This window comes from Dothidotthia symphoricarpi (assembly GCF_010015815.1).
Source record: "Dothidotthia symphoricarpi CBS 119687 unplaced genomic scaffold P153scaffold_15, whole genome shotgun sequence".
Taxonomy (NCBI): domain Eukaryota; kingdom Fungi; phylum Ascomycota; class Dothideomycetes; order Pleosporales; family Dothidotthiaceae; genus Dothidotthia; species Dothidotthia symphoricarpi.
In genome coordinates this window covers 250,796-271,760 of record NW_022985022.1, presented here as the reverse complement: position 1 = coordinate 271,760, position 20,965 = coordinate 250,796, and the positions used below count along the sequence as shown (strand labels likewise).

The 20,965-nt window shown below is 50.3% G+C and overlaps 8 protein-coding genes across 8 annotated transcripts; 4 read left to right on the top strand and 4 right to left on the bottom strand.

The window, feature by feature from the left end:
• Nucleotides 1-4,721: 4,721 nt before the first annotated feature.
• P153DRAFT_377433 (acyl-CoA oxidase) lies at nt 4,722-7,019 on the bottom strand (the record flags this gene model as incomplete). Its single annotated transcript, XM_033669736.1, has 7 exons — nt 4,722-5,153; nt 5,190-5,426; nt 5,472-5,921; nt 5,957-6,166; nt 6,229-6,365; nt 6,665-6,827; nt 6,876-7,019. 7 exons carry the CDS (start codon nt 7,017-7,019, stop codon nt 4,722-4,724), a joined length of 1,773 nt encoding a protein of 590 aa, XP_033521532.1.
• Nucleotides 7,020-7,385: 366 nt separating this feature from the next.
• Nucleotides 7,386-9,817, bottom strand: P153DRAFT_368478 (trichothecene 3-O-acetyltransferas-like protein). Its single transcript, XM_033668525.1, has 5 exons — nt 9,740-9,817; nt 9,498-9,692; nt 8,922-9,441; nt 8,425-8,875; nt 7,386-8,305 (listed from the first exon to the last, which is right to left on the bottom strand). Exons 2-5 carry the CDS (start codon nt 9,603-9,605, stop codon nt 7,870-7,872), a joined length of 1,515 nt encoding a protein of 504 aa, XP_033521531.1. The 5' UTR covers nt 9,606-9,692; nt 9,740-9,817; the 3' UTR covers nt 7,386-7,869.
• Nucleotides 9,818-9,896: 79 nt separating this feature from the next.
• On the top strand, nt 9,897-10,340 carry P153DRAFT_387689 (uncharacterized protein; the record flags this gene model as incomplete). The annotated part of the gene is made up of 1 exon (XM_033670676.1): nt 9,897-10,340. The coding sequence occupies one exon, from the start codon at nt 9,897-9,899 to the stop codon at nt 10,338-10,340; it is 444 nt and encodes a 147-aa protein (XP_033521530.1).
• Nucleotides 10,341-11,878: 1,538 nt separating this feature from the next.
• Nucleotides 11,879-13,301, top strand: P153DRAFT_387688 (acetyl-CoA synthetase-like protein; the record flags this gene model as incomplete). Its single annotated transcript, XM_033670675.1, has 4 exons — nt 11,879-11,920; nt 11,975-12,859; nt 12,932-13,009; nt 13,098-13,301. 4 exons carry the CDS (start codon nt 11,879-11,881, stop codon nt 13,299-13,301), a joined length of 1,209 nt encoding a protein of 402 aa, XP_033521529.1.
• Nucleotides 13,302-14,324: 1,023 nt separating this feature from the next.
• P153DRAFT_295461 (uncharacterized protein) lies at nt 14,325-15,467 on the top strand (the record flags this gene model as incomplete). Its single annotated transcript, XM_033664032.1, has 1 exon — nt 14,325-15,467. The coding sequence occupies one exon, from the start codon at nt 14,325-14,327 to the stop codon at nt 15,465-15,467; it is 1,143 nt and encodes a 380-aa protein (XP_033521528.1).
• Nucleotides 15,468-16,083: 616 nt separating this feature from the next.
• P153DRAFT_295446 (alpha/beta-hydrolase) lies at nt 16,084-16,867 on the top strand (the record flags this gene model as incomplete). The annotated part of the gene is made up of 2 exons (XM_033664029.1): nt 16,084-16,301; nt 16,354-16,867. The coding sequence occupies 2 exons, from the start codon at nt 16,084-16,086 to the stop codon at nt 16,865-16,867; spliced, it is 732 nt and encodes a 243-aa protein (XP_033521527.1).
• A 475-nt stretch (nt 16,868-17,342) lies between these two features.
• On the bottom strand, nt 17,343-18,290 carry P153DRAFT_387685 (uncharacterized protein; the record flags this gene model as incomplete). The annotated part of the gene is made up of 1 exon (XM_033670674.1): nt 17,343-18,290. The coding sequence occupies one exon, from the start codon at nt 18,288-18,290 to the stop codon at nt 17,343-17,345; it is 948 nt and encodes a 315-aa protein (XP_033521526.1).
• Nucleotides 18,291-19,029: 739 nt separating this feature from the next.
• Nucleotides 19,030-20,916, bottom strand: P153DRAFT_424452 (FAD/NAD(P)-binding domain-containing protein). Its single transcript, XM_033672489.1, has 2 exons — nt 20,000-20,916; nt 19,030-19,950 (listed from the first exon to the last, which is right to left on the bottom strand). Exons 1-2 carry the CDS (start codon nt 20,748-20,750, stop codon nt 19,208-19,210), a joined length of 1,494 nt encoding a protein of 497 aa, XP_033521525.1. The 5' UTR covers nt 20,751-20,916; the 3' UTR covers nt 19,030-19,207.
• Nucleotides 20,917-20,965: the final 49 nt, after the last annotated feature.

Below are 20,965 nucleotides of genomic sequence, written 5' to 3'. Positions count from 1 at the left end.
GCAAGTGATGCGAGTTCGAAAATAAAGATGAAAATGAACATAATGAAGACGCCTGTCCAACTCACCAATTCATCAAGGCTATCCCACTAAAACTAGTAAAAAGCTGTATTAGTGTCTACCAAAGGTATTCTAGCTTCAGTTTTACCATAGATATTCTACTCAACACCAGGAATCAGCAGATTGATTCAGCGTATCTGCGAGAGGAGGAAGACCCAATCATATTCTTTGCTACGTGGTAAACTTTCGTTGACCTAACGTGTGTATCATCTACTTGGGTCTTCACAATGGGTAATATAACTTTAATTGTCAGCATGTACAATGCTTTCTTGATATCCGGTTCACTGGCAACTGGACTGTTCTTTTCTGCCGCGACGTCCATTATCTCAATTCTGATGATACCGGGGTTGAGCGCGGGTAGACTGACTGGAAATGTTTCAGGACGAACGGGGCTATAATCGAAGGGGTGGAGTGTCTTCGCTGCTGTATCGGAGTTGGATAGTGCAGTAGGAGGAGCATATGTCGGAAGCTCACTGTTTGGGAGCGAGCGAAAGAAGTGATCTTGCAGGCAACGGTCAAGTTTCCAATAACCAAGCCTTTTTGCATATGATACCCAACACACCAGGCATCTATCAGCCAACACAGTTTCTCCTTTCCATAATATCCTCGGATCAATAAGAGCATGTCGAGACTGTGAATGGATTAGTCACTGCTGATCGACACGTCTCAAAGACATTTGCCAGGTAAAGAGTGATAAACGAGTGGTCGATACGCATAGCAAAGATGTCGAAGGCTATCGACATGACTTTACATACCGTCAACTCATGTGTTGGATCCGTCTCAGGAACGGGTATATTTGGGTCAGGAAGTCGAAACGTTAAGCGAAGAATTACAAGCGTATCACGCTGTAAGAAACATCCCGCTCGTACGAATACATGACCATGTCCAACATTACTGCAAGGTGAGGTAAGAGTGAACATTCTTTGAAGTTCCTCCGCTTCTTACAACTAGTTGTTGCCATTTGATATGACCAGCTTGCCGAGCTGCTTTTGAACTAGATTTCACCTTGTACATACATGTCTGTGGGATTGTAGCTTTCTAGTTTCAGTACTCAATGTCCAAATTGATTGTAGTATAAAAAGCGGTTGCGATTATAGGCGGCTGTTCAGTAGAATAACGTACTTCTTGTGCTTTTACCATATCGTATACGACATGGCTTATCTGAGGTCACTCAAGAACAAAGTTACACTTACTAGGGCTATTGTGCAACGTTGGTAGGCATTTCTCGAGACAGGTAAGGTCACGAACTGGCAAATTGTACTTGATCTTGGACTACCTTGTACGATTCGGCGAAGACCAGGCTATCATAATGTCAATGGATCAATCTCGTAAGAAACATCACGTTTGCATCATGTTAGTGGGCGATGAAGTCTCCTCGTCGTCGAGAGGTAGCCATGTTTTGAACACTCTGCACCACACGGTGTGGGCGAACGCAAATGAAGTTGTCTCGGCTTGTAAACCTTCATGATGTAGACGGAATCTTAAAATTTTGTCTCTGGATGCCTGCTACCGATCCATAGGCAATCTCGACAACAAGGCAATTACTATACTTAAGGACTCCCCCTTCCACGCTTCTGCTTGCGGAGCGTTGCACCTGTTATTCAAGTTGGTGTTTGCGACGGCATCTGCAACGGTATCTATCCACGAGTATCGGGAAACCCCATTATACGATGTTGAGATGAACATGCATAAATCATCCGAAGTCTTCCCCAACAGTTTATTAGGAACCCCAAATGTAACAAAGTCGCGAGCAAATCGCCCTTGAGTTATTTGGAAAAGGTCTGGCTCCAGCTCTGTGCGACGGTTGGGTCACTGAGGCGCAGCAGCTCCGTCAAACAAGGTGCTAGTTGCTTCGAGCGCAAATCCATTATGCAGTGTATATCGGCTTGCTCAGGATGTACGGACTGTGCGTGAAGGAGATTTCCTATCTTGCCATGAAGGCTCTGCGCTCGCGTCGCTTTCGCACTGATTTTGGGTTTCTTTGTCCGAGTATTTTCCGCTCTCTGCGCAGCAAAAGGAGTTTAATTTCGGAAGAGCAAATCAGCCAATCTGCTGCAACAGTTACATGTTGATTTTGACTCGCCTGAATACAACATTGGTCGAAATGCCATACCCGGATATTGAGGCATTTAAAAAGAACCAAGAAGAAGGTCTAGAAGAAATAATTGGCGGGAGAAGGATCTAGGAACTGACTCAAAACAGTATTGCGACTTGCAACCAACTAACCTACTTTGGCTCTGCAGCTCGGCAAGACTCGAAACCCTTACTGGGTCGACCGCGATAACACATGCCTAGGGAAGGATTTGACAGGCAGAGGGAATGAAATGCGCTGTCGAGGTAACGTTGGATCGGGCCGGCTGATCAGTCGCAGGGCAAGGCGTAAGTATGCCAAGCAAGCAGTCGTAATCAATCTGAGTTTCACAGATCAGATCTATGACATCAATCCCCAAGCGAGCTATAGAGTAAATTTTGTCTTCTGATCTCGCGCTTTCAGCTCGTGCTGGGCTGCACTGATACTCACATGGTCCAGATGGCGTTCATATGCAAGCTGATCGCTAGAACCACATACTCGGACCAACTCAGCCGCTCCTTTACCCAAGATCCGGGTATCCATCCCAATTAGGTTTCGAGCGTCGTCCTGCATGGTATGCATTCCAGTCATAAGGCCCGTGTTGTGCATTTATACGTCATCGGGATAGTAAACATTGCGTATCAGTTGCCGCTACTGTAATTGGTTAGTCTCGGCTTCCGCTGGAACATTGGAAGCACTCTTCCAAACGTCTGTCACATCACTGCAGCAACACTAAAATGGAAGTTTGAGCACGATTTGAGGTACTTACGGAACAATCCCGAGCTCTCCGACGTACTTCATTCGGTATGTCAAGCGAGAGTTCTTCCTGCCGTTGGTCGCGTACTTGACGTCGCAGACCGCTGTGACCAAGTACTGTGCACAGATGGATGTTACATCTGGCTCTACAGAATCCTTTCGTCAGCCCCATGGATGAGGCAAATATCGTTCATGTATTGCCCCCCACACCCTCCAAATACGTGTAGTCGCCTTTCCACCCTGGCAAATATCACACTGCATTAGGTGTAAAGCTTATTCGATGTTACAGAGTGCTCGCCAATTGACACTATATCATGTACATCCCTATCAAGGCTAGCTGACAGGTAGATACCCCTACTAGTTCTGACAGTAGGTCGGGAAGCTACAACACTCCTGGACATACGGAATACGGCAAGGTGGGTCATCGAGTTGCATACCCGAGTTCTCCACATCAATCGTTCGTTACGGGACCTCCTGTTCAACTCTCCTGCAGTCCCGTATCGATGGAACATGAAGCCGGGCAGATCTTGACCACAGGCTGTGCTTTTGTGACTATGAATGAGCGGTAAGAGCGGCAGACACCTTTTGCCCGGGCAGCACATGAAACACTTTCTTACTCATGTAGCATGCTTTACCCACCTCACAGTCTCTTTTCTAACTCGAGTATTGGTCGCTTTGAAGCTGATTCACTGGTGGAGTCGGTCAGTGTTTTTCTCTACAAGGCTCCACAACGTCGTGACATCAATTCACTTGCTGATCCGCATAGCTACGATCATTGTGGCCTTCCATCACCATCTGCAACAGACCACAACACGGCATTACCCACCTTAGTCTAACATTCACAGTTAATATCGATTATTGGAGAAGCGGCCTTAGCAGGCTTGGCCCTTCACCCATAAACATACAAGAAAGGAAGTGGATCATTGATCCGGGAATGAACGAGGACATGAGCGAATGGGACCACAACAGAGTTCCAAGCGGGCATTCAAGTGCGGCGTACTTCGAACTACATTCCTCGGCACGCTTGGGGTCGGCATCATGGGGTTGAGAAAGTAATCATGCCGCTGGAAACTACCCCTCACAACGGTGGTGGTCGTAGCGCCTACTGCGCCTCTATTCAGTAACATACTATTGGTCATCAGTAATCCAGACCATGATTTTGTTGCTGTAGTTATTCTTACCATGAGTATTGAACTGACAGCGATCCTAGCGATCTCCACAACGGCCCGCGAGTATTCCGGCACACACACACGCACATACAGACACACACAATTGGCTATACAATCAGCTCACTCATCTAACCCGTCGGATTTCCCAACGTGGATCGCACCGACCAACGGCCACGTTAACCCAACGAATAGAGACGTCAACTTGGTCCCACAACCGTCAAACGTGTATGATCTTCTCGAGATGCAGTTAGTGACGGATCAGCATCAGTGGCGCAACCTGTGGAGACGACAAATACAACCATGACAGGGGCAGAAAACTCAGCTGTTCATGACAACCATCGGTTATGTGACTAGATCTAGATACATCGTCGATTCATCAATCCTTTCATAGATACGGTGGGGGCCTGGAGACAGATGTCAGCACGATCGTCTCGACCATCATTACACCACTCCATCATGCAAGCAAGCCCAACACTATTTGCCATCGGCGCCGGTTCGGAACACAAAGAAGCAATGCCTATCGTTCAGAGCGAGTCCTAGCACACGGGCTTCGAAGCAGACCATACATGTAATATGTCTGATCACATAGCGACTGCAAACTTTCCAAAGATAGCATGTACTGTATCTGCGTGTGTCACCACTCTTACTCTCTCTCCTTCAAATCTTCGCTAATAAACGCCTCCCCCCAACACAATCTCGTCGCTTCGCCAATCACAATTGAACGTCATTGAATTCAGCGGAGGTTGCCGATGCGCCATATCAAACAGCTCCTCATACTCCCTTCCGTCAAACCTGCCTAACGCACTGTTGAGCAGCCAATCGGGTATTGCCCAGGCATCAACAAGCCTAACGGCATGTGGTCGTAGGTCCGTCATGAGGTCTAGTATTGTGTGTTGGATGATGTATACAGATGCGGGGCATACGGCGCCTGACATTGTGAAGGATGACGCAGATTGGTCTAGCGTGGAGAGCGTATGGAGGTAAAAACACGTTCGAAGAACGTCGTGTGTGGGGGATGTTAGGTGGGAGGTGGTGGCGAAGGAAGAATGGAAGTTTGAAACAAGGATGTGCTCGCTGTAGGCGCGGCTTAGGTTGTGCAGCTGTATCATCAGCTTTGTTCAGGGTTTCTTCTCAACCATGCGGGCGTGATATGCACGGCGTGCTAGCTCTGCTGCACACCATTTGAACATGTCTACAATGATTTGGTCGTCTATTGACCCGTCAGGGAGGAAGGTTTGGGGGCATTGGTGGGTACGGTTCGCGAGGTAGAAGTGGAATAGCTCATATGTAGGGTCTTTGGAAGGGGGTTGGGGATGTTTCACTGCGGCGGTCATCTTCTCGATGAGGTATGCAGCTACTTGTTGCATGATCATCTAGTCGACTGTGGGTGTGGAGAGATACTTTGAGTTTGATCCAACCAGTCCACTTCCACCTCCAAAATCGTGGCCGCCCATTGCTTGCCGACATGTTTCGATGCCGTGTGCAGCTAGGATCGTGCATAAGCTTTTCAACTCACTGGTTGCGCTGTGTAACTCGGCTAGAGGACCAAAATCGCAGTTCTCCATCGTCTCCCTGCTGCGGTAGTACAGGGTGTACATATACTCGCCTGTATAGTGCAACACGAAGGTAGTGGCGAGTAGTGGTAGGATCCTGATATGCACGGTTGGGTAGTCGAGGTTTTTCATCTCGGGTTCTCTTCCACTCTTAGAGTCGCGGTCCCGGAACTGCCGTCGTATGGCGCAGTACCGTACGGCAACCGTGACGGCTCGCGCCAGAACCAAACGTGCCTGCATGATAATCTGTCCGCGGAGGAACGTCAACGACCCATACACAACGGCGGGATGACTTCTCCGCATTCTTGCGCCCGTCTCATCCGAAACTTGGGCGCTTTGGACAACATTACAGACCGAGGAACCTTGAGACGGTCAAAGAGCATGTATCCGTTGTCCGTGAACGCATAACCATATTTTGGGCCAATGTCCCCTACCGCAATTCTAGGCAGCGGCTGATGAGTCTTCTTGTCCCGAATCCGCACAATGAATGTTTGCGGGCCGTGATTTTTGTATTCAGACATGGTGGTTCCAGTCGGCAGAAGCGATTGTGCAACCACAATCTACGGGTCATGTAAGCCTTCAGCCCTAAGGGGTGTGGGTGTGGTGGCACAAAACGACGTACAGCATGCGTGGCCGTTCTAGCCATGGAGCCGTTCCACCACTTGCTTGCCGTCAGGTACGGACTGTGGATTTCGAACTCAATGGCAACAGGGTCCCGTTTTGCCGTCGTCTCGAGGCCACGAACGTTACTTCCGTGACCTAGCTCAGTTTGTGCATAGCAGCCAATGATGTCGTAATTGAGGACCCTGGACGTCTAGTATGCTTGTCGTTCTTCTAATGCTTGTTCCCGTATGGTGGTGACTGGCTGGGTGTCAGTCCGGGGTGGAGCCAAAAGCATCGAGACAGCGAATTCATGATTCATAAGACATTTGCAAGCTCGGCAATGTCCGGTCACAATACTCTGGGAAGCCTTGCGTTTGCAGAAGGGAAAAAGCAAACATTGCTTCAAAGCGTCCCGCCTTACCCACTCATCCTCCAGATCTATGGGTAATGCTTACCAAACATAGTTCCATGCAAGAAGCATGGGCTCATCTCATCCGTCAGATACTCTGCCATTGTGTGCTCCTCCTCACCCCACTTTTCCCTTCTGATGATTCTCTGAATAGATTTCGCCCTTGCCAATCCTAGGTGGTGTCTTTCGCGTCTCGAGAGGTTGAGTTCCTAGCTTTTTTTTTGGGAGAGTTTCTCCCGATTTCAGGTCTTCAAGACCTTCTCTTGCCGCTCTGGAAACCCATCTCGATCCAAGAGGTGTTTTGCCAATTCGTTGGGGTTAAGTTTGGATGCATTCCATTCGGTTCGCAGGGTCGCAGTGCCGTCGTGGGCTGGTTCAAGACGGTCGGTAAAGTCGGGCATGCTTATGCAAAGCGAGATCCAGATCGTATGTCAGTAGAGCTGCAGGTGCGAATCGAGAAGCTCTGATTGTGTTGAGGTCATAACCTTCCCCTCTGGCTACGGACGTGACGAGATAAGAGATGTCACAGGGTGGTTTTGAAGCGCCGTTGCCGTATGCGGAGAAACATGCTCGAGATGCCTTCTTAGCCTCGGTACTATAGGTGCAAGTGACTTGACCGACATGGCGTATTGCACAGGCGTTTACGGAGCATGTCTGCGGGGTTTTTGCTGAGTCGGTGACGTGGGGCAAATTTCGGTAAATTGGGGCTGAGCATACATTTCATCTACCCATCATGATTTATGCAAATATGGAGATAAGAAACATAACTCCAGATCGGAACCGAAAGACTTGAATCGCCATTGTTGGTACTCGCAGGCTACTAAGCTTAAAAAAGGATAAACACACACGAACCTAGATACAATAAAAAGCAACACCCACATAGGCCAGCTACCTCTCATCGCCGTAATAGGATGAGGTAGAGAAAAAGAACCTCAGAAACGTAAAGAAAAACAGCTAGTTGTACAGGATATCAGATGTCCAGACCCAGACGTAAAAGAAATAACCAGTGCTCAGTGCCATGCCCTATGCCATAACCGATACCATAACCAATACCATAGCCAATACCATAGCCAGTACCATAGCCAATACCATAACCGATGCCATAACCGATGCCCAATGCCCAATGCCCAACGCTTTAACGCAAAGATCATGAGAGCAATGTAAACAGAAAATAAACTCGCTCATGAGAAACAAGGACGTAAGAAAAGGTATCAAAAAAAACATGTCGATGAGAGCATCAACGCCAGCGTCTTACTCAATCACCGCGTCAGCCCAACTGGCCAATCCGCCCTTCTCATTCAGCAAACGTTGCATATCTTCGTCGGCAAGGCGGACAAGGATCTCAAAAGGCGCCTCACCACCCTTTGTGGGCTCTCGTCGTCGTGGAAGGAAAATCATACCGCCGTCGCCAGGACCATACGCGCGTCTGACATACTCAGGTCGACCCTCGAGACCGCCCTGTGTACAGTCGGTGCCGGGTATGCACCAACGTAGATCCGCGCCGAAGTTCAACCAAGAGGTGATATAGATGTCCGACCCGCCAAAAAGAGCAAGCCCACACTCTGTGTCTTGAATGTGTTCGATGGACTTGAAAAAGGTAAGGTGGCGAGTAACCCAATCGTTGTTCACTTCTGCGATAGTGCTCTTAATCTTCTTGATGACGTGGAGAATAGTGGAGTTGGTTACACTGTATCGCGTGTCAGTCGGTATTCTATGGAAAGAGTTGGTCGTGCAAGACCCAGAACCTCGACAATCGAGGGCACAAGGTATTACTGATCAACGGTCGAAAGCTAAGAATAAACTCACCGGTCCTCGGCGGCAAGATCCGCGATCTTCAATGTGCCGCGAGAGAAGAGTGCCATGTTGCCCATGTACTCTGCTCCCATTTTAGGATCCTGACGCTTTCGCAAGTCGGTGGCAATTCCGACGCTGGTATCCGTGTATCCAAATTCAGCCAGCCGTTTCGATCTTGCTCGTGTAACGTATGTCCAGACCAGAGCGGCAAGAACATTGCACCGGGTAGGCGGGGTTGATTCCGGAAAGTATGGTTGGAGTCGATCGCGATAATTCCGGATGCGGGCTGCGGGTATAACGAGCAGTCGCTGAGTGCATTTGGTTTCCTGTGGTAAGGTTTTTTTGTATGTGTAAGCTCCATCGCAATAACAATCAGCAGTGGAGCGCTGATCTGTTTCAGCAGGAATCTTCTCGTCGAGTTGGAGTCGCATGGAGGATTGCTGATCAGCGATGCTCGTCGGAACTGGTACGGTCAGCGAGTGTAAGCCTTAACAAGAAAAGCGCAATACCTAGACCCTCCAAAGTCCTCTTATCGCGCGTCTGCGAGACCTTGGAAACATTTGTAGCGAAGTCTCCCCAAAATGTAGTGATACCAGAGAAGTCCAACACACTGTGGTGCCCATACATGCTCAGGACGAGCCCTCCAGGAACAAAGAATGCTTGCACTCTTAACACAGGTGCATCGCTCTTCTCAAAGTCCACAATCCCTTCGCCACTTGATGGGACACCAGGATAGTTGTTAAGGTCGTCCGGTTTGAACATGGCACTCTTGAAGGCACTTGGCGGCATACCCTTTCGTTTGAGTTGCTCGTAAGTGTGCGGAAAGTCCCGATTGTGCCTATTAATCTGCGAAGACTGGAAAAGGCTGACCATGTCTTCATCCGATACTTTCGTTGGGTAGTCGAGAGAAAGCCTCCCCGATTCACCTAGGCTGAGGGTGCCTGCAAGGAACGGGTACTTCTGGAGCGTGAGGCAAAGCCCTTTCTCCAGAGCTTGTATGGCATCCTCTGCATTGTTCTGATCGGGAAACTAGCGATGTCGAGTCAGTTTTGCATTTTCAGGATCGGCGGCAAAGTTGCGCTTACCGGGAAGATGTTGAGTGTCTGTATGTATACCCGGACAGCGTTCTGGTCCAGGAAAGAAAGGTGAAATGACTTGTCGTCCACAGTGGAGGGGCATGATTTTTTGATCATGATGACGGCGATCGAGACACAAAGCTAGTGTCAGAAAAAGGGGGTCAGAGCTTGCACAGGCAGAGGAACTAAGGACATATCCGCGGCCTGGAGTACGGTTAGTTATATACGACTCGATGATCAGTCACACCTACCGTGGATTTGGGTGAACAAACACGTAGGATTCACCGGCGAGAGCTGTCAAGTTTACCCCTTCACCGCAAGGTCCTTCCGTCGTGTAACAAGGGCCGCACTGGCCGACTAAGACGTTTGGCGGACGGGCCGACTGGCACTAAGCACGCAAACAGTAACATGGCGAGTTCTGCGCGGATTGATTTCCGGCCCCCCGTATACAAGCTTCAACTTTCACCCGCGTCCGTGACCTGCGCCAACGTTATGCTGCCCGCCTCCCCGTCCGTCGTAATCACCGTCCTTTGGGTACAAAAGCGCACGGATGCGCTTGATTGCAGCCGAGGCGATGCGGCGCGGGAACACTCGTCTACGTTTCCACCGACTTGGAATTTAAAAGACAAGGGCATGCCGGTGATTGTCATTTTGCTTTTTCTCACCTTGGCACACTCGATATCATTGGTTCGAAAGCTGGCCACAACTTCCAATTACAGCCCGAAGCAGAGCAAAGACAACTATATGACATTGACACCCCGATCCGGCTCAATCATGGCCCCAAACAGGCAAGGGGAGTACTCGCCGAACGCCCCCTTGTTTGATTCCCACTCTCAAAGCTGCCGCGTGTGAACAACGACATGGATAGGACGCGGCACGTAGTGCGAGTGATCCAAGACGGCTGAACTCGACATGCAAGCGCCCGAAGCGAACCCACATTGACGGTAGCCATGCTGTTCGTCATAGATACCGCAGCGATCATGCTCAACTCAAATCAATCACAGGCATCTTTTCCGCGCCTGGTGATAAGCCCGCGTGGAGAAACATGAGGTCACATCGCAATCCAGGTAATCCATGTGCATCTAAGTGTGTGCTTGTCACAGGATGGGAGTCACAACATTCCCTTCCACCAGTGCACCACTCAAATACTCAAAAATAGTAATGTCGCGAGGCAGCGGTGTACAGTTCAGCATTTTTGAAGCACGTGTCTCGAGGTGTAAGACGAGCATGCGTCATCCGCTCTGAGTTCCAGGGCTATGAGGAGACACGTCGCCGGGCGGAGCATCTGCTGGTGGGCCAAGCACCAGAGCGTCGCCAGCAGTACACCGGAAATGGTCATCAGTCCCATGTCGCTACCTTAGTTAGATTGTATAAGAATGCCAGGCAAACGACGGCTGGGCAGTATGGAGGACTAAGCGCTACGCAGTTGATCTGACGCCCTTACGCTTTGTGCATCGAAGTGTGCATATATTGCAATTCGGCTTCTCGGCAGGCCGGTAGACCGGCTTACGCTTGGTGATTCGTCAATTCGAGGCTTCCGTGTATCTGTTGCGCCACGACTGCGCGATATTGAGAAATTTTAGCCGCCATAAACGGAGCCTGGAGTAGGGTGCAGAAACCCGGTGTGGCAGGAGATCCTGAACTTCTAGCTAAGATTTGTCACAAAGCATAGTACACAACCGACAAATACAAGATAGACTAAACTTTCCAAACTAATGCACAAAACGATCAGTTCGTCGCTCTTAATGCGCATTCTGCAAACCCCTGACACAGGAGCGCGACTCGTTCATTGACGGGGATCTTCCTTGTACTCGGGTATCGAACTGCATGAAATCTTCTCGTACATGCCATAAGCAGTGCCACATATGGTGGATCGCGGCTGAAATGACACTGCTGGGTTGTCGGTTCGTCTCTGGGAAGACTGGCTGCAGTTTGGTTGGCCGGAAGTTACACCCGTGCCTTTTCGGGATGCATGCACAAACCCGCTGTATACCATACTCGCCCGCCCAGGTAGTCCTGGAGTCATGGTAGTCGCCACACCTGCTGATGCGAATTGTTCCCACTACTCGGCCTTTTCGGTTAGTCTGATTGGTAGATCAATATAAGCACTGCCACGTGACTCTTGAACGAGGCGAACGGCTGTCCCGCTGCGCTACCGTGATCCCGCGAAACTATTAGTTCCCGAGGTGGGGTATATCAGGGACCTTCCCCGCGGTCTGCCGGTGATCCGGTTGAGATGCCGACATTTGCCAGAAATAGCACATGACACCGACTCGCGGTTCAGTTATATCATCACTTTCATATCTTGCTACTACAGCGATGGTGTGGGGGACTGAGTAAGCCGTTATTTGTCACGCCAACAGGACATAGATATGGAAGATCGCGTTTCTATGGTGCCGACGCAAGCTGGCTACCATCTGCTCCCAAACACGGTATGAACTGTCACCCAACGGCTTGGGATGTACATGCACACTGATACCGTACAGCTAATCTTTGGCCGGCTTCTCCGGTACGCAAGTAGAACGCCGGCCCGAGTGGTTATTGACGATGTCCGTTCAAACCACCTGAGAACACGCCTCGAGCTTCTTTCCGATGTGCTGGCCTTGCGTGAGACGATGTTGAACACTTTCGGCAAGTCGACAATGGAATCACTCCAGCGGCGGGAGGAGGTCTTCATCGTCATTGTAGCCGCAGGCGGTTATGAATACACCGTCGCAATGCATGCAGTTTTGGCACTTGGGGCGCCCGTCACGCCAGCGCTGCTTATCGAAGAGGCGACATACTATGTCGAGAAGTCCGAGTCGGTGCTGGTTCTTGTCAGCTCGTCTGACTTGAAGAAGTGCTGCGATCTGGAGAAGCGCATCGCGACCATGAGCAACGAGCGCTTCCGTGGCGTTCCGATTGGCCCCTGTACATACACCACGCTCGATCCTTCAGCTATCCTGATTTCGTCGAACCGTGCACTAGAAGAAAATGCGCCAGGCGTCATGATCTCGATGAGTGGCACAACTGGTTCGCCCAAAGCAAGCGTTATACGAAGAGCCTTTGTTTTCAACTGTGTCCTGTCTGTAACTGACCACTACAGGATTACTGAAGACGATGTCTTGCTTCATGTACTTCCCGTTCACCATGTAACCGGAGCAGGAATCAATGTCTTCTCGTTTCTGATATTCGGGAGCCATATCGAGCCTCGTAGCAGTGGCTTCGAAGAGGCCTGGAAGTGGAAGCGGTGGAAAGAAGGCGCAGTTAGTCCTCATCGGTGGCTGACTTTCTTTTCAGGTGTGCCCACTATACATATACTTATGAGGCGGCATTACCAGCGTGTTCTGTACAAACTGCCACCTGAAGAGCTAGCAAAGTACATCGCAGGAGTATGACGATTCCGCGCTCGCCTTTGCGGAATTCCTGAACCGCTGAACGAATTTTGATCCGTCTTAATGCAGAAGGGAATCGTGCAAAGATATGGCGCCACTGAGTTCAGCGCTGTGTTTATGGTGAGTCTCGATGACAAGAAGGTCCCAGTGGGTCAAATCACAAGTGGAGTTAACATCAGACTCTTCGAGGTCGACGAAGATGAGAGAGGGAAATTACTAATACATCGTGGGTCAGACATCTTTTGATATCATCAAATCCAACGGGTACAGAATTCCAGTACTGGGTATCGAGCGGGAGCTGCTGAGCCTGCCATATGTCGCTGAAGTCATGACGGTGGGCGTCGTCGACGAAGAGTTCGGGCAACACGTGGCAACAGTAATCTCATTCCAGAAGGAAGATTTGGCTGACGCGTCCTTGACGTGTACATGGAAACGCTGAGTATACGTTGACCATCGAGGACCTACGACGCGACCTACATGACAGACTGATTGGATACAGACTGCCTACGCCACTGCGCATCGTAAGCGGCGAGCCGTCCAAGACCGTTACCAGGAAAGTACAAAAGAAAGTGTTAGGTCCGTATTTTTTCCTGCCTAATTACCATACATGCAGAGGTGTAGCAGTGGATCTTCTCATCCAAAGTGATAGCAAAATTGTAGGTATCTACCAAATAGACATTTCAACCCGTGTTTGGGAGGTAGAAATGTGTTGTTTGGTGGTGGCCCCGCTGCCTTGAGTCGTTTGCCATTCCAGAATCAACGTGTTACGAACAAGAGCTCATTTCCTTCTTCACACGAGGTTTCCACAACATATTTTTTACATCACATGTCCACCATATGACCTGAGCTAGATACGTGCGTTCACTGTCATGGCCAACGCTCCCTGACGGTAATGGATGGTCACGATGACAGCGTGTCACGTCGTTGGCACTCACTACCACCACTTCTCAACATCGACTCTTACCAGTATATCTCACAGAACTCTTCTTTCTCATGGTTGCCTTTAAACGAAGGAGCAGCGATGTCAACTTCAAGACATCTCACTGGAGATAACAGTTGTTAGAATATTCTCCATGTTACTAATGTAATGATATCACGGGGTCCGAATCAGTGAATGAGACAAGACTCTTTTCATTCCATTCTACTTGCTCAACTTGGAATAAAAGCTTGTTGCACGTGCACAATAGCATGCCGGCCATTCCCCTTGCTTTCACGTTGCACGTGTATAACACGTACATTCACCAGACCAGTCCTTCTTGCCATACACGCTATAAAGCTCGCTCTAGCTCCTTTCTTCCACTTGCGAGAGTAATTCATCTTTCTAGACAGAACACTACTTTCAACCAAGATGGCTTCCCTTGAAGCGTTTCTCCAGAAGCTTCTACACGATTTTGGCCAGAGGGGCTATTTTGGAGAGAGTGCAACAAGCTCTCAGCCTTCATTGACTAACGACATCCTCCCAATGTTCCAAAATCGATGGGTGACTGGTCTAGATCAGGATACCTCCGCTATCTGGCATCGACTTGAGCCTGCTTTCAGACTTGCCTCGCGTTTCTTGACCGAAGACTACTGCCTGCTCTGGTTCAGCCATCTAACGTTTGGAGAACGAACTTATCGCACCTCTCCCTCGCCGGGGACGTGGGTTCAGACCACAAGCTACTCAGTCAGCGCACCAGCGATCGCGCAGGTCAAGGTGAATCTGCAGGAATTGGGAGAAGTTATCACTTTCATGTTTTCGCCTCGCGCCTCCACCTGCGAGGTCTACGGTGTAACATATCTGCACAAATCCATGATGCCTTGGTTCAAGAGCTATCGTCCTCAAGACTGGCCTACGACACACGAAAAATACCGCTCTCCCCGCTACCGCCATGCTCGACCCAGCATCTCCATGAACGCGGACTTCCAAAAATACTTCAAAAACAACTACTCAACATCGATTCTCGCCGAGCAATACAGAGCGTGGTTCTCTTTTGCTGCCACAATCGTCCACGAAATCGGGCATGCATACGAATTCTGGCTCCATAATGCTCAATATGGTGATGAGCCGTTCTGCAGTCGCTACGACAAGAATGCTGAGCTTGGTTTCTCATGGGAGACATCCGTCATTGGCCGTATCACTAATCCCATGAACAATTTAATACATGATGGGATTAAACAACTCTTCTCCATCAAGGTAGAAGAGTACACTACTTCTTCAGAGCGTGAGCGTGCATTCCGGATTCTGAACATCTATACAGGGGCCCCCTACGCACCTATCAACCCTACTGCCCATGGACAGCGTGCCTGGCCACTTCTTGGTCCTGGTCAGTTCCGCGGTAAGGAGTTCTTCTTCGCGAACGATGGACGAGAGGATGTCAAATTCGTTGCTCGCATACAGGCCATTCCTCTAGAATGGGTCGTGAACTGGTTTCAGGAGGCGGAGTGGTCCAACAGACGTCGACTCTGGGAGCGGGAAAGTTGTCACACCACACCCCCGATTGGTGAGAGTTTCACGATCATGTACGAGAGATACGGCAGTGGTGCTCAGGTCCAGCGCCAGCTCAACCTCAACATTGCGGCCGACGCACACATCTATCAACAACAGTGGGCGCAAGGATCAATATAGAGAGATGGTTGCAACTTACACTTTCGTCTCCGGCTGCCTTATTTGTTGTACTGTGATTTGCAGTACAAACGAATGCCGGTAGACTGTATCTTTCTCCATGTAGGCAAGACTTATTTGCAAATTTACTTTCAGATCTCGTGTATTCGGTGCATCGCATTCACTTACACTCCGTTGCTTACTATCATTATGTACCTCACTCCATACGATGCATCACCTCAGCCGGCAACCCGACTCATTGCAACCACTGCATGTGCCCTTGTCCATATCAGCGACCAGCGGAGTTTATACTGCTCCCGATACACCAAGGAGCCTGGATATATCGCTCTTAACGACATTCTGGTACCATATTAGGAAGTATATCGTGTTGTTAGACGTACGTCACTACGGCCAAAACCGGCGATACTACGGAAATAGTGACTTCCAGCTTATCCCCATCGGATATGTTCTACGCAGCATTCCCATACGGTGATATCGTTGATCCGTCTTCGATTCGGAGTTTTACTGTTCCCGCAAGTCTAGCAAGTACCCCGCGGTATTGATAAATACGATCCCTTGGCCCGCCCAGCATTTCTTATCCACTCATCAACTCCTATCACAAACATTCTTCATACTCAACATGTCTTGCGAAAACTGCAAATCGGGCTTCGCCTGGAACGGCACGCCCACTGGCACCGAGTCCACAATTGGAAAGAACAAGGCCTACGTCACAGGCGACTCCAAGGACACTGCTCTTCTCATCATCCCAGACGTCTTCGGCTGGACATTTACCAACGCTCGTATCCTTGCCGACCACTACGCAAAAGAAGCCAATGTCACCGCCTATGTGATTGACTGGTAAGTCTCACCCATTGGCATGTAACCTGCCCAAAAACTAACACATTTCCAGCTTGGGCGGCGAAGTCGTTGACCCAGACGCATTATCCGACCCCGAGCTACGGGCAAAATTCGACTTGCCAGCCTTCATCGGTCGCAACAGCAGGGAGATCCGCTGGCCCGAGATCAAAGCCGCCGCCCAAGCTCTGAAGGCGCAATACTCCAAAGTTGGCGCCATCGGCTTCTGCTACGGCGGCTGGGCGGCCTACCAACTCGGCGCCGACCCTTCGCTCGTCGATGCTGTCTCCAGTGCGCATCCATCCCTGCTCGAAAAGGCGGACCTCGACGCGCTCAAGGTTCCCGTGCAAGTCCTGGTGCCGGAGCACGACCCATTCTACACGGAGGAGTTTAAGCAGTACACACTGGCGGCGCTGCCGAAAACTGGCGTGCCGTGGGAATACGTTTATTTCCCTGGTCTAAAACATGGGTTTGCGGCAAGGGGCGATCCGAATGATAAGGCGCAGAAGGATGGATTGGAGAGGGCTAAGAGGAGTGCTGTAAGCTTTTTCAACGAGTTTCTGCACTAATTGCAAATTTGTCAGATCAGTTTAGATTGATTGCTCTACAATGAGATGCGTCGCTTCAGAGTTATTCACTTCTCCTCATTTTTTTGTTTAGGTCCTGGTGATTGCAACTTCTTTTCCACATCAATAGTAATTGGCTTATACTTACACTAAGAAAAACCTTGGACAGGATTGCAATCAGACCGAAGCGAGAAGATGACGGGAATGATAGAAGACTATAACGTGACGCAGAGTTCCTCAACACCCAAGCTTTTCGACTACCAAAATTCACTAATCGTATCTGCATGTCTGCTGATGGAGCGGATCAAATATGATAGATACATGTACAGCTCGAATCTAGATATCATTTGTCTATCGACATAATCTGTTTTCATAAAATTCTCTACGCTTTCCGTAAGAGCTGAGTAGACTCGCTCTTTTTCCTCCCCTCTCATATGTACAGAACCAACTCTCGCCCTCAAATACTCAAATACTCAACCTACAAACCCCTCGCAATCCGACTCCTCGCCCACCCCGCCAAACTCCTCTTCTGCATCATCTCGACGCTCTTCGCAAAATCGCTCGTTCCGTTCTCGGGATCCGCGTCCGTCGCCTTGCAGGTGGGACCAGAGTTGTACGTTCCCAACGCGCCATCCACACTACTGAAATGCATCTTTTCCTTGGTCGTCGCGAGCATGTTCTGGGCAGCCTCGACCGTCCACCCGTTGATGAAATCGCCGTGCGAGCAATACGCGTTACCGCAAGCCAGTTTGATTGGCGCGGTTCCAGACCACCCGTCGGGCAGCACAGAGCGCAAGTCGTAGCGGATGCTGAAGCGCAGCTGGGGCATCGAGGACATGCCGGATGGGCACGATTTGCCCGACTTGTACGCGGTTTCAAGCGTGTCGGTGTTGACGCAGGATGGGAAGTACAACAGCTGCTGGAGGTGCGTACTGCATGTTGAGCTAGGGAAACCATTGGCGTCCAGTGCGGCGCTGCCTCCACCCTCGCAGGACCAGGTCGCTTTCGCATCAGCCACCATATCCGCTGCGGTCGTGGCCGCGGATTTACCCGCAACCATTTTCAGATTCTGCGGTATGGGGACCTGGGCCTCCGCCTCGCCGAGGTTGTAGTACGCACTGAAGCGCATGACAGGGATGGGTGAGTAGGTTGCGCCGCCGTCTGTAGTGTACAGCGGCGTAGGTACCCAGTACACGCTCAAATCATTGGGGTTCTCGGCATTTGTGCAGCCAGCTTGCAACTCGGCACTGGTGTTGGTGTTCAGTGTGACGGCGTCGGAGCCGAAGAAGGAGTGCAAGTGGGATTTGTAGGCGCCAGGGACGACAATGGGGTCGATGTTCTTGGTCATGAAGGGGCTAGCGACGTTGACTTGGGTGTAGGCGTTGGTAAGCTGCGCTGCAGCGATGAAGAAGAGAAGGGAAGACATCCTGTGTCTTATGATGAAAGTTCAAATGAATGGAATTGAAATGAATGAAGAAATGAATGAATGAACGTAAATGCAGAGAACGAACGAAGCGACTGTCGATGAGACGAAAGAAAGCAGCAACACACATCCGCATATTTATGCTCCTAAACTTGCGGCTCACCATATTAACGGATCACGAACCGTTCCTCCACGATGCCGTCCTCAACATGTCACCGTTTCAGCCCCAAGTCTTTTCTTGCAAGCGAAAGCCGTTGCATGAAAACGCTCACTGCGCGGGAAGGACGTGCGTAACAAAGCCTCGTGATTGGCCCCCGACACAACCCAAAACACTAGATTCCATGATAACTGTTTCGAAACCGGGAGTGACATGCCTCCGTTTTCTCTGTTTGGAACAGCCGCACGGGAAGCGGCAACAATCGCAAATGAGGCTGTGCGAAAGCGGCGTGGGAGGTGTTGGTGGGGTGGCATGATGATGGATCGGCTGTTGGATTTAGAGAGTGGGATTGCCATCCTTGTCTTTGTAACGGAATCGTGTTCGTGTTCGGGTTCTCTACGTCCAAGGGTCTCTTCGAAGATCTTTTCGGGTCGTTTTTATGCTCGGTGGAGCGGGTGGGTCTTGGGCCCGAGCCGATGCAACATGCACCATGCGAGGGTCCACCATGCGACATGCCTTGAGTCAAGGCCCTCACAACCTCATGGCAAAGCGTCCGGCAAGAGTCTCTCTCTAATCACGTGTTTTATCGATAGCTAGAGGTTTGCGACTATCCAACGAGGGTTGATGATATTCAGATGTTCTTATTTACTCCGTCATATCGGGCGATGGATATATAAGACGGGAGAACACAAGAGCCTAAACAGTACATCTTGCCTCTAAAATGCCATTTCACCTTCATTGTCATGTGCCCCGCATGTACATCTCACGTACTTACCTTCCCCCACACCAATCCATCATTCAGATCTCCCCTCTCCGCCCTCCAGCGATCCACGAAGTAAAAATCCCTCGGTCGCCATGGTCCCCTGTTTCCGCAGTTCGGCAGACCGTTCTCGGTGTTTTTGATGTACGTACTCTTCAAAGGGCTCGCAGACTGCGGGTTCTTTTTGTCCTCTGCGCTGATTTCAGGAGTAACTGATGTAGACCCAGTTTCGTTCATCTGTTTGATAATCCTTGTAAAGAGGCGCGATGCAGTGTCGCTTCCTAGGGTCCAGGAGGCATTCCAGTATCCAATTATTAGCCCAAGGTTGGGTACATTAGATAGCATACTGAAGCGCCAGAGATACTCGGAGGGAACGTCGATTTTCTTGCCATCGACGCTCAGATCGACGCCGCCGAGGAAGCGCAGGTTCAGACCTGTAGCGGTGATGATGATGTCGGCGTCAAGTTTGTTGCCGCTGTCAAGTTCGATGCCATCTGCGACTACGTTCTTGATGGTGTCGGTCACGATTTGGGCGCGCTCGCTGGCAAGACATTCGAAAAAGTCGCCGTCAGGACACAAGCAGAGACGTTGTTCCCAGGGGTTGTAGCCGGGCTTGAAATGAGGGTCCATGGGGATGTCGTCAGGAAGCATTTTGCGGGTTTCATGACGGATGAAGTTTGCAGCGCGCGTGGGGAAATACATGCAAAAGTAGTACAAGAGGGTTGGGATGAGGATAAACTTGAAGCCTATAGTTGTTGTCAGTGTAGGCCATTATAGGAATGACGGGTGACTTGCGTTTCCACCTCAACACCATCCACTGCGGCAACCACTTCTCCCATAGAGGCTTCGACCCAGGCTTTGGCTGTGGCATACTCAGGATATAACTTGGCGAACGCTGCAGCTGCGTGATCTGGGCAACACCCTTGTCTACCAGCGCCGGAAGCAGCGTGATGGCAGTGGCGCCCGAACCGATAACGACGACCTTTTTGCCCTCGAAGTCCTGGTTCTCGGGCCAGAACTGCGGATGTATCGTTTGGCCCTTGAAGCTGTCTATGCCTGGGATGCGCGCCGACATGGGCTTCTCGTAGCTGTAGTAGCCAGTACCCATGATGACCCACTTTGCCCAGTATACCACTCTCCTGGCCTCTGAACCAACGTCAACATCGACCTTCCACCGCTGCTCCTCGCTCTTCCAGTCCATCCCGACGACTTTCTGGTTGTACCTGATTTTCTTATCGATACCAAACTTGACCGCCGTTTCGTTCAAGTAGGTCATGATGCTCTCGCCAGTCGCAATCGGATTGGTCGCCTTCCACGGGTTGAACTCAAAGCCTAGGGTGTGCAGGTCCGAGTCGGACCGAACGCCAGGGTACCTGAACTGTGACCATGTTCCGCCGAGCTCGTGGCGGCCTTCGAGGATGGCGAAGGAAGAGTTGGGGAGTTGTGTCTGCACGCGGTAGGCGGCATTGATGCCAGATATACCGCTGCCGATGATGAGGACGTCGAGGTTCGTAGGAGAAGACCCATTCTGCGCGTGGCCGTTCATCTTGACGTTGGGCAGGGCACGGGGTTGTTGATGCAGGACGCAGGTACGCGGTGCCAAGGGCAAGGGAGTAAGCAAACGTTGGTAGATCTGGTCAAGCAATTTAAAGCTTGGTAATTCCCCACTCAACCTTATCTCGAGTTGGCAAAAAAATGTCAAGGATTGTCAGATCCAGGCATGGAGGGACACCAGCCATATATCTCCACCATTGCCTCGCC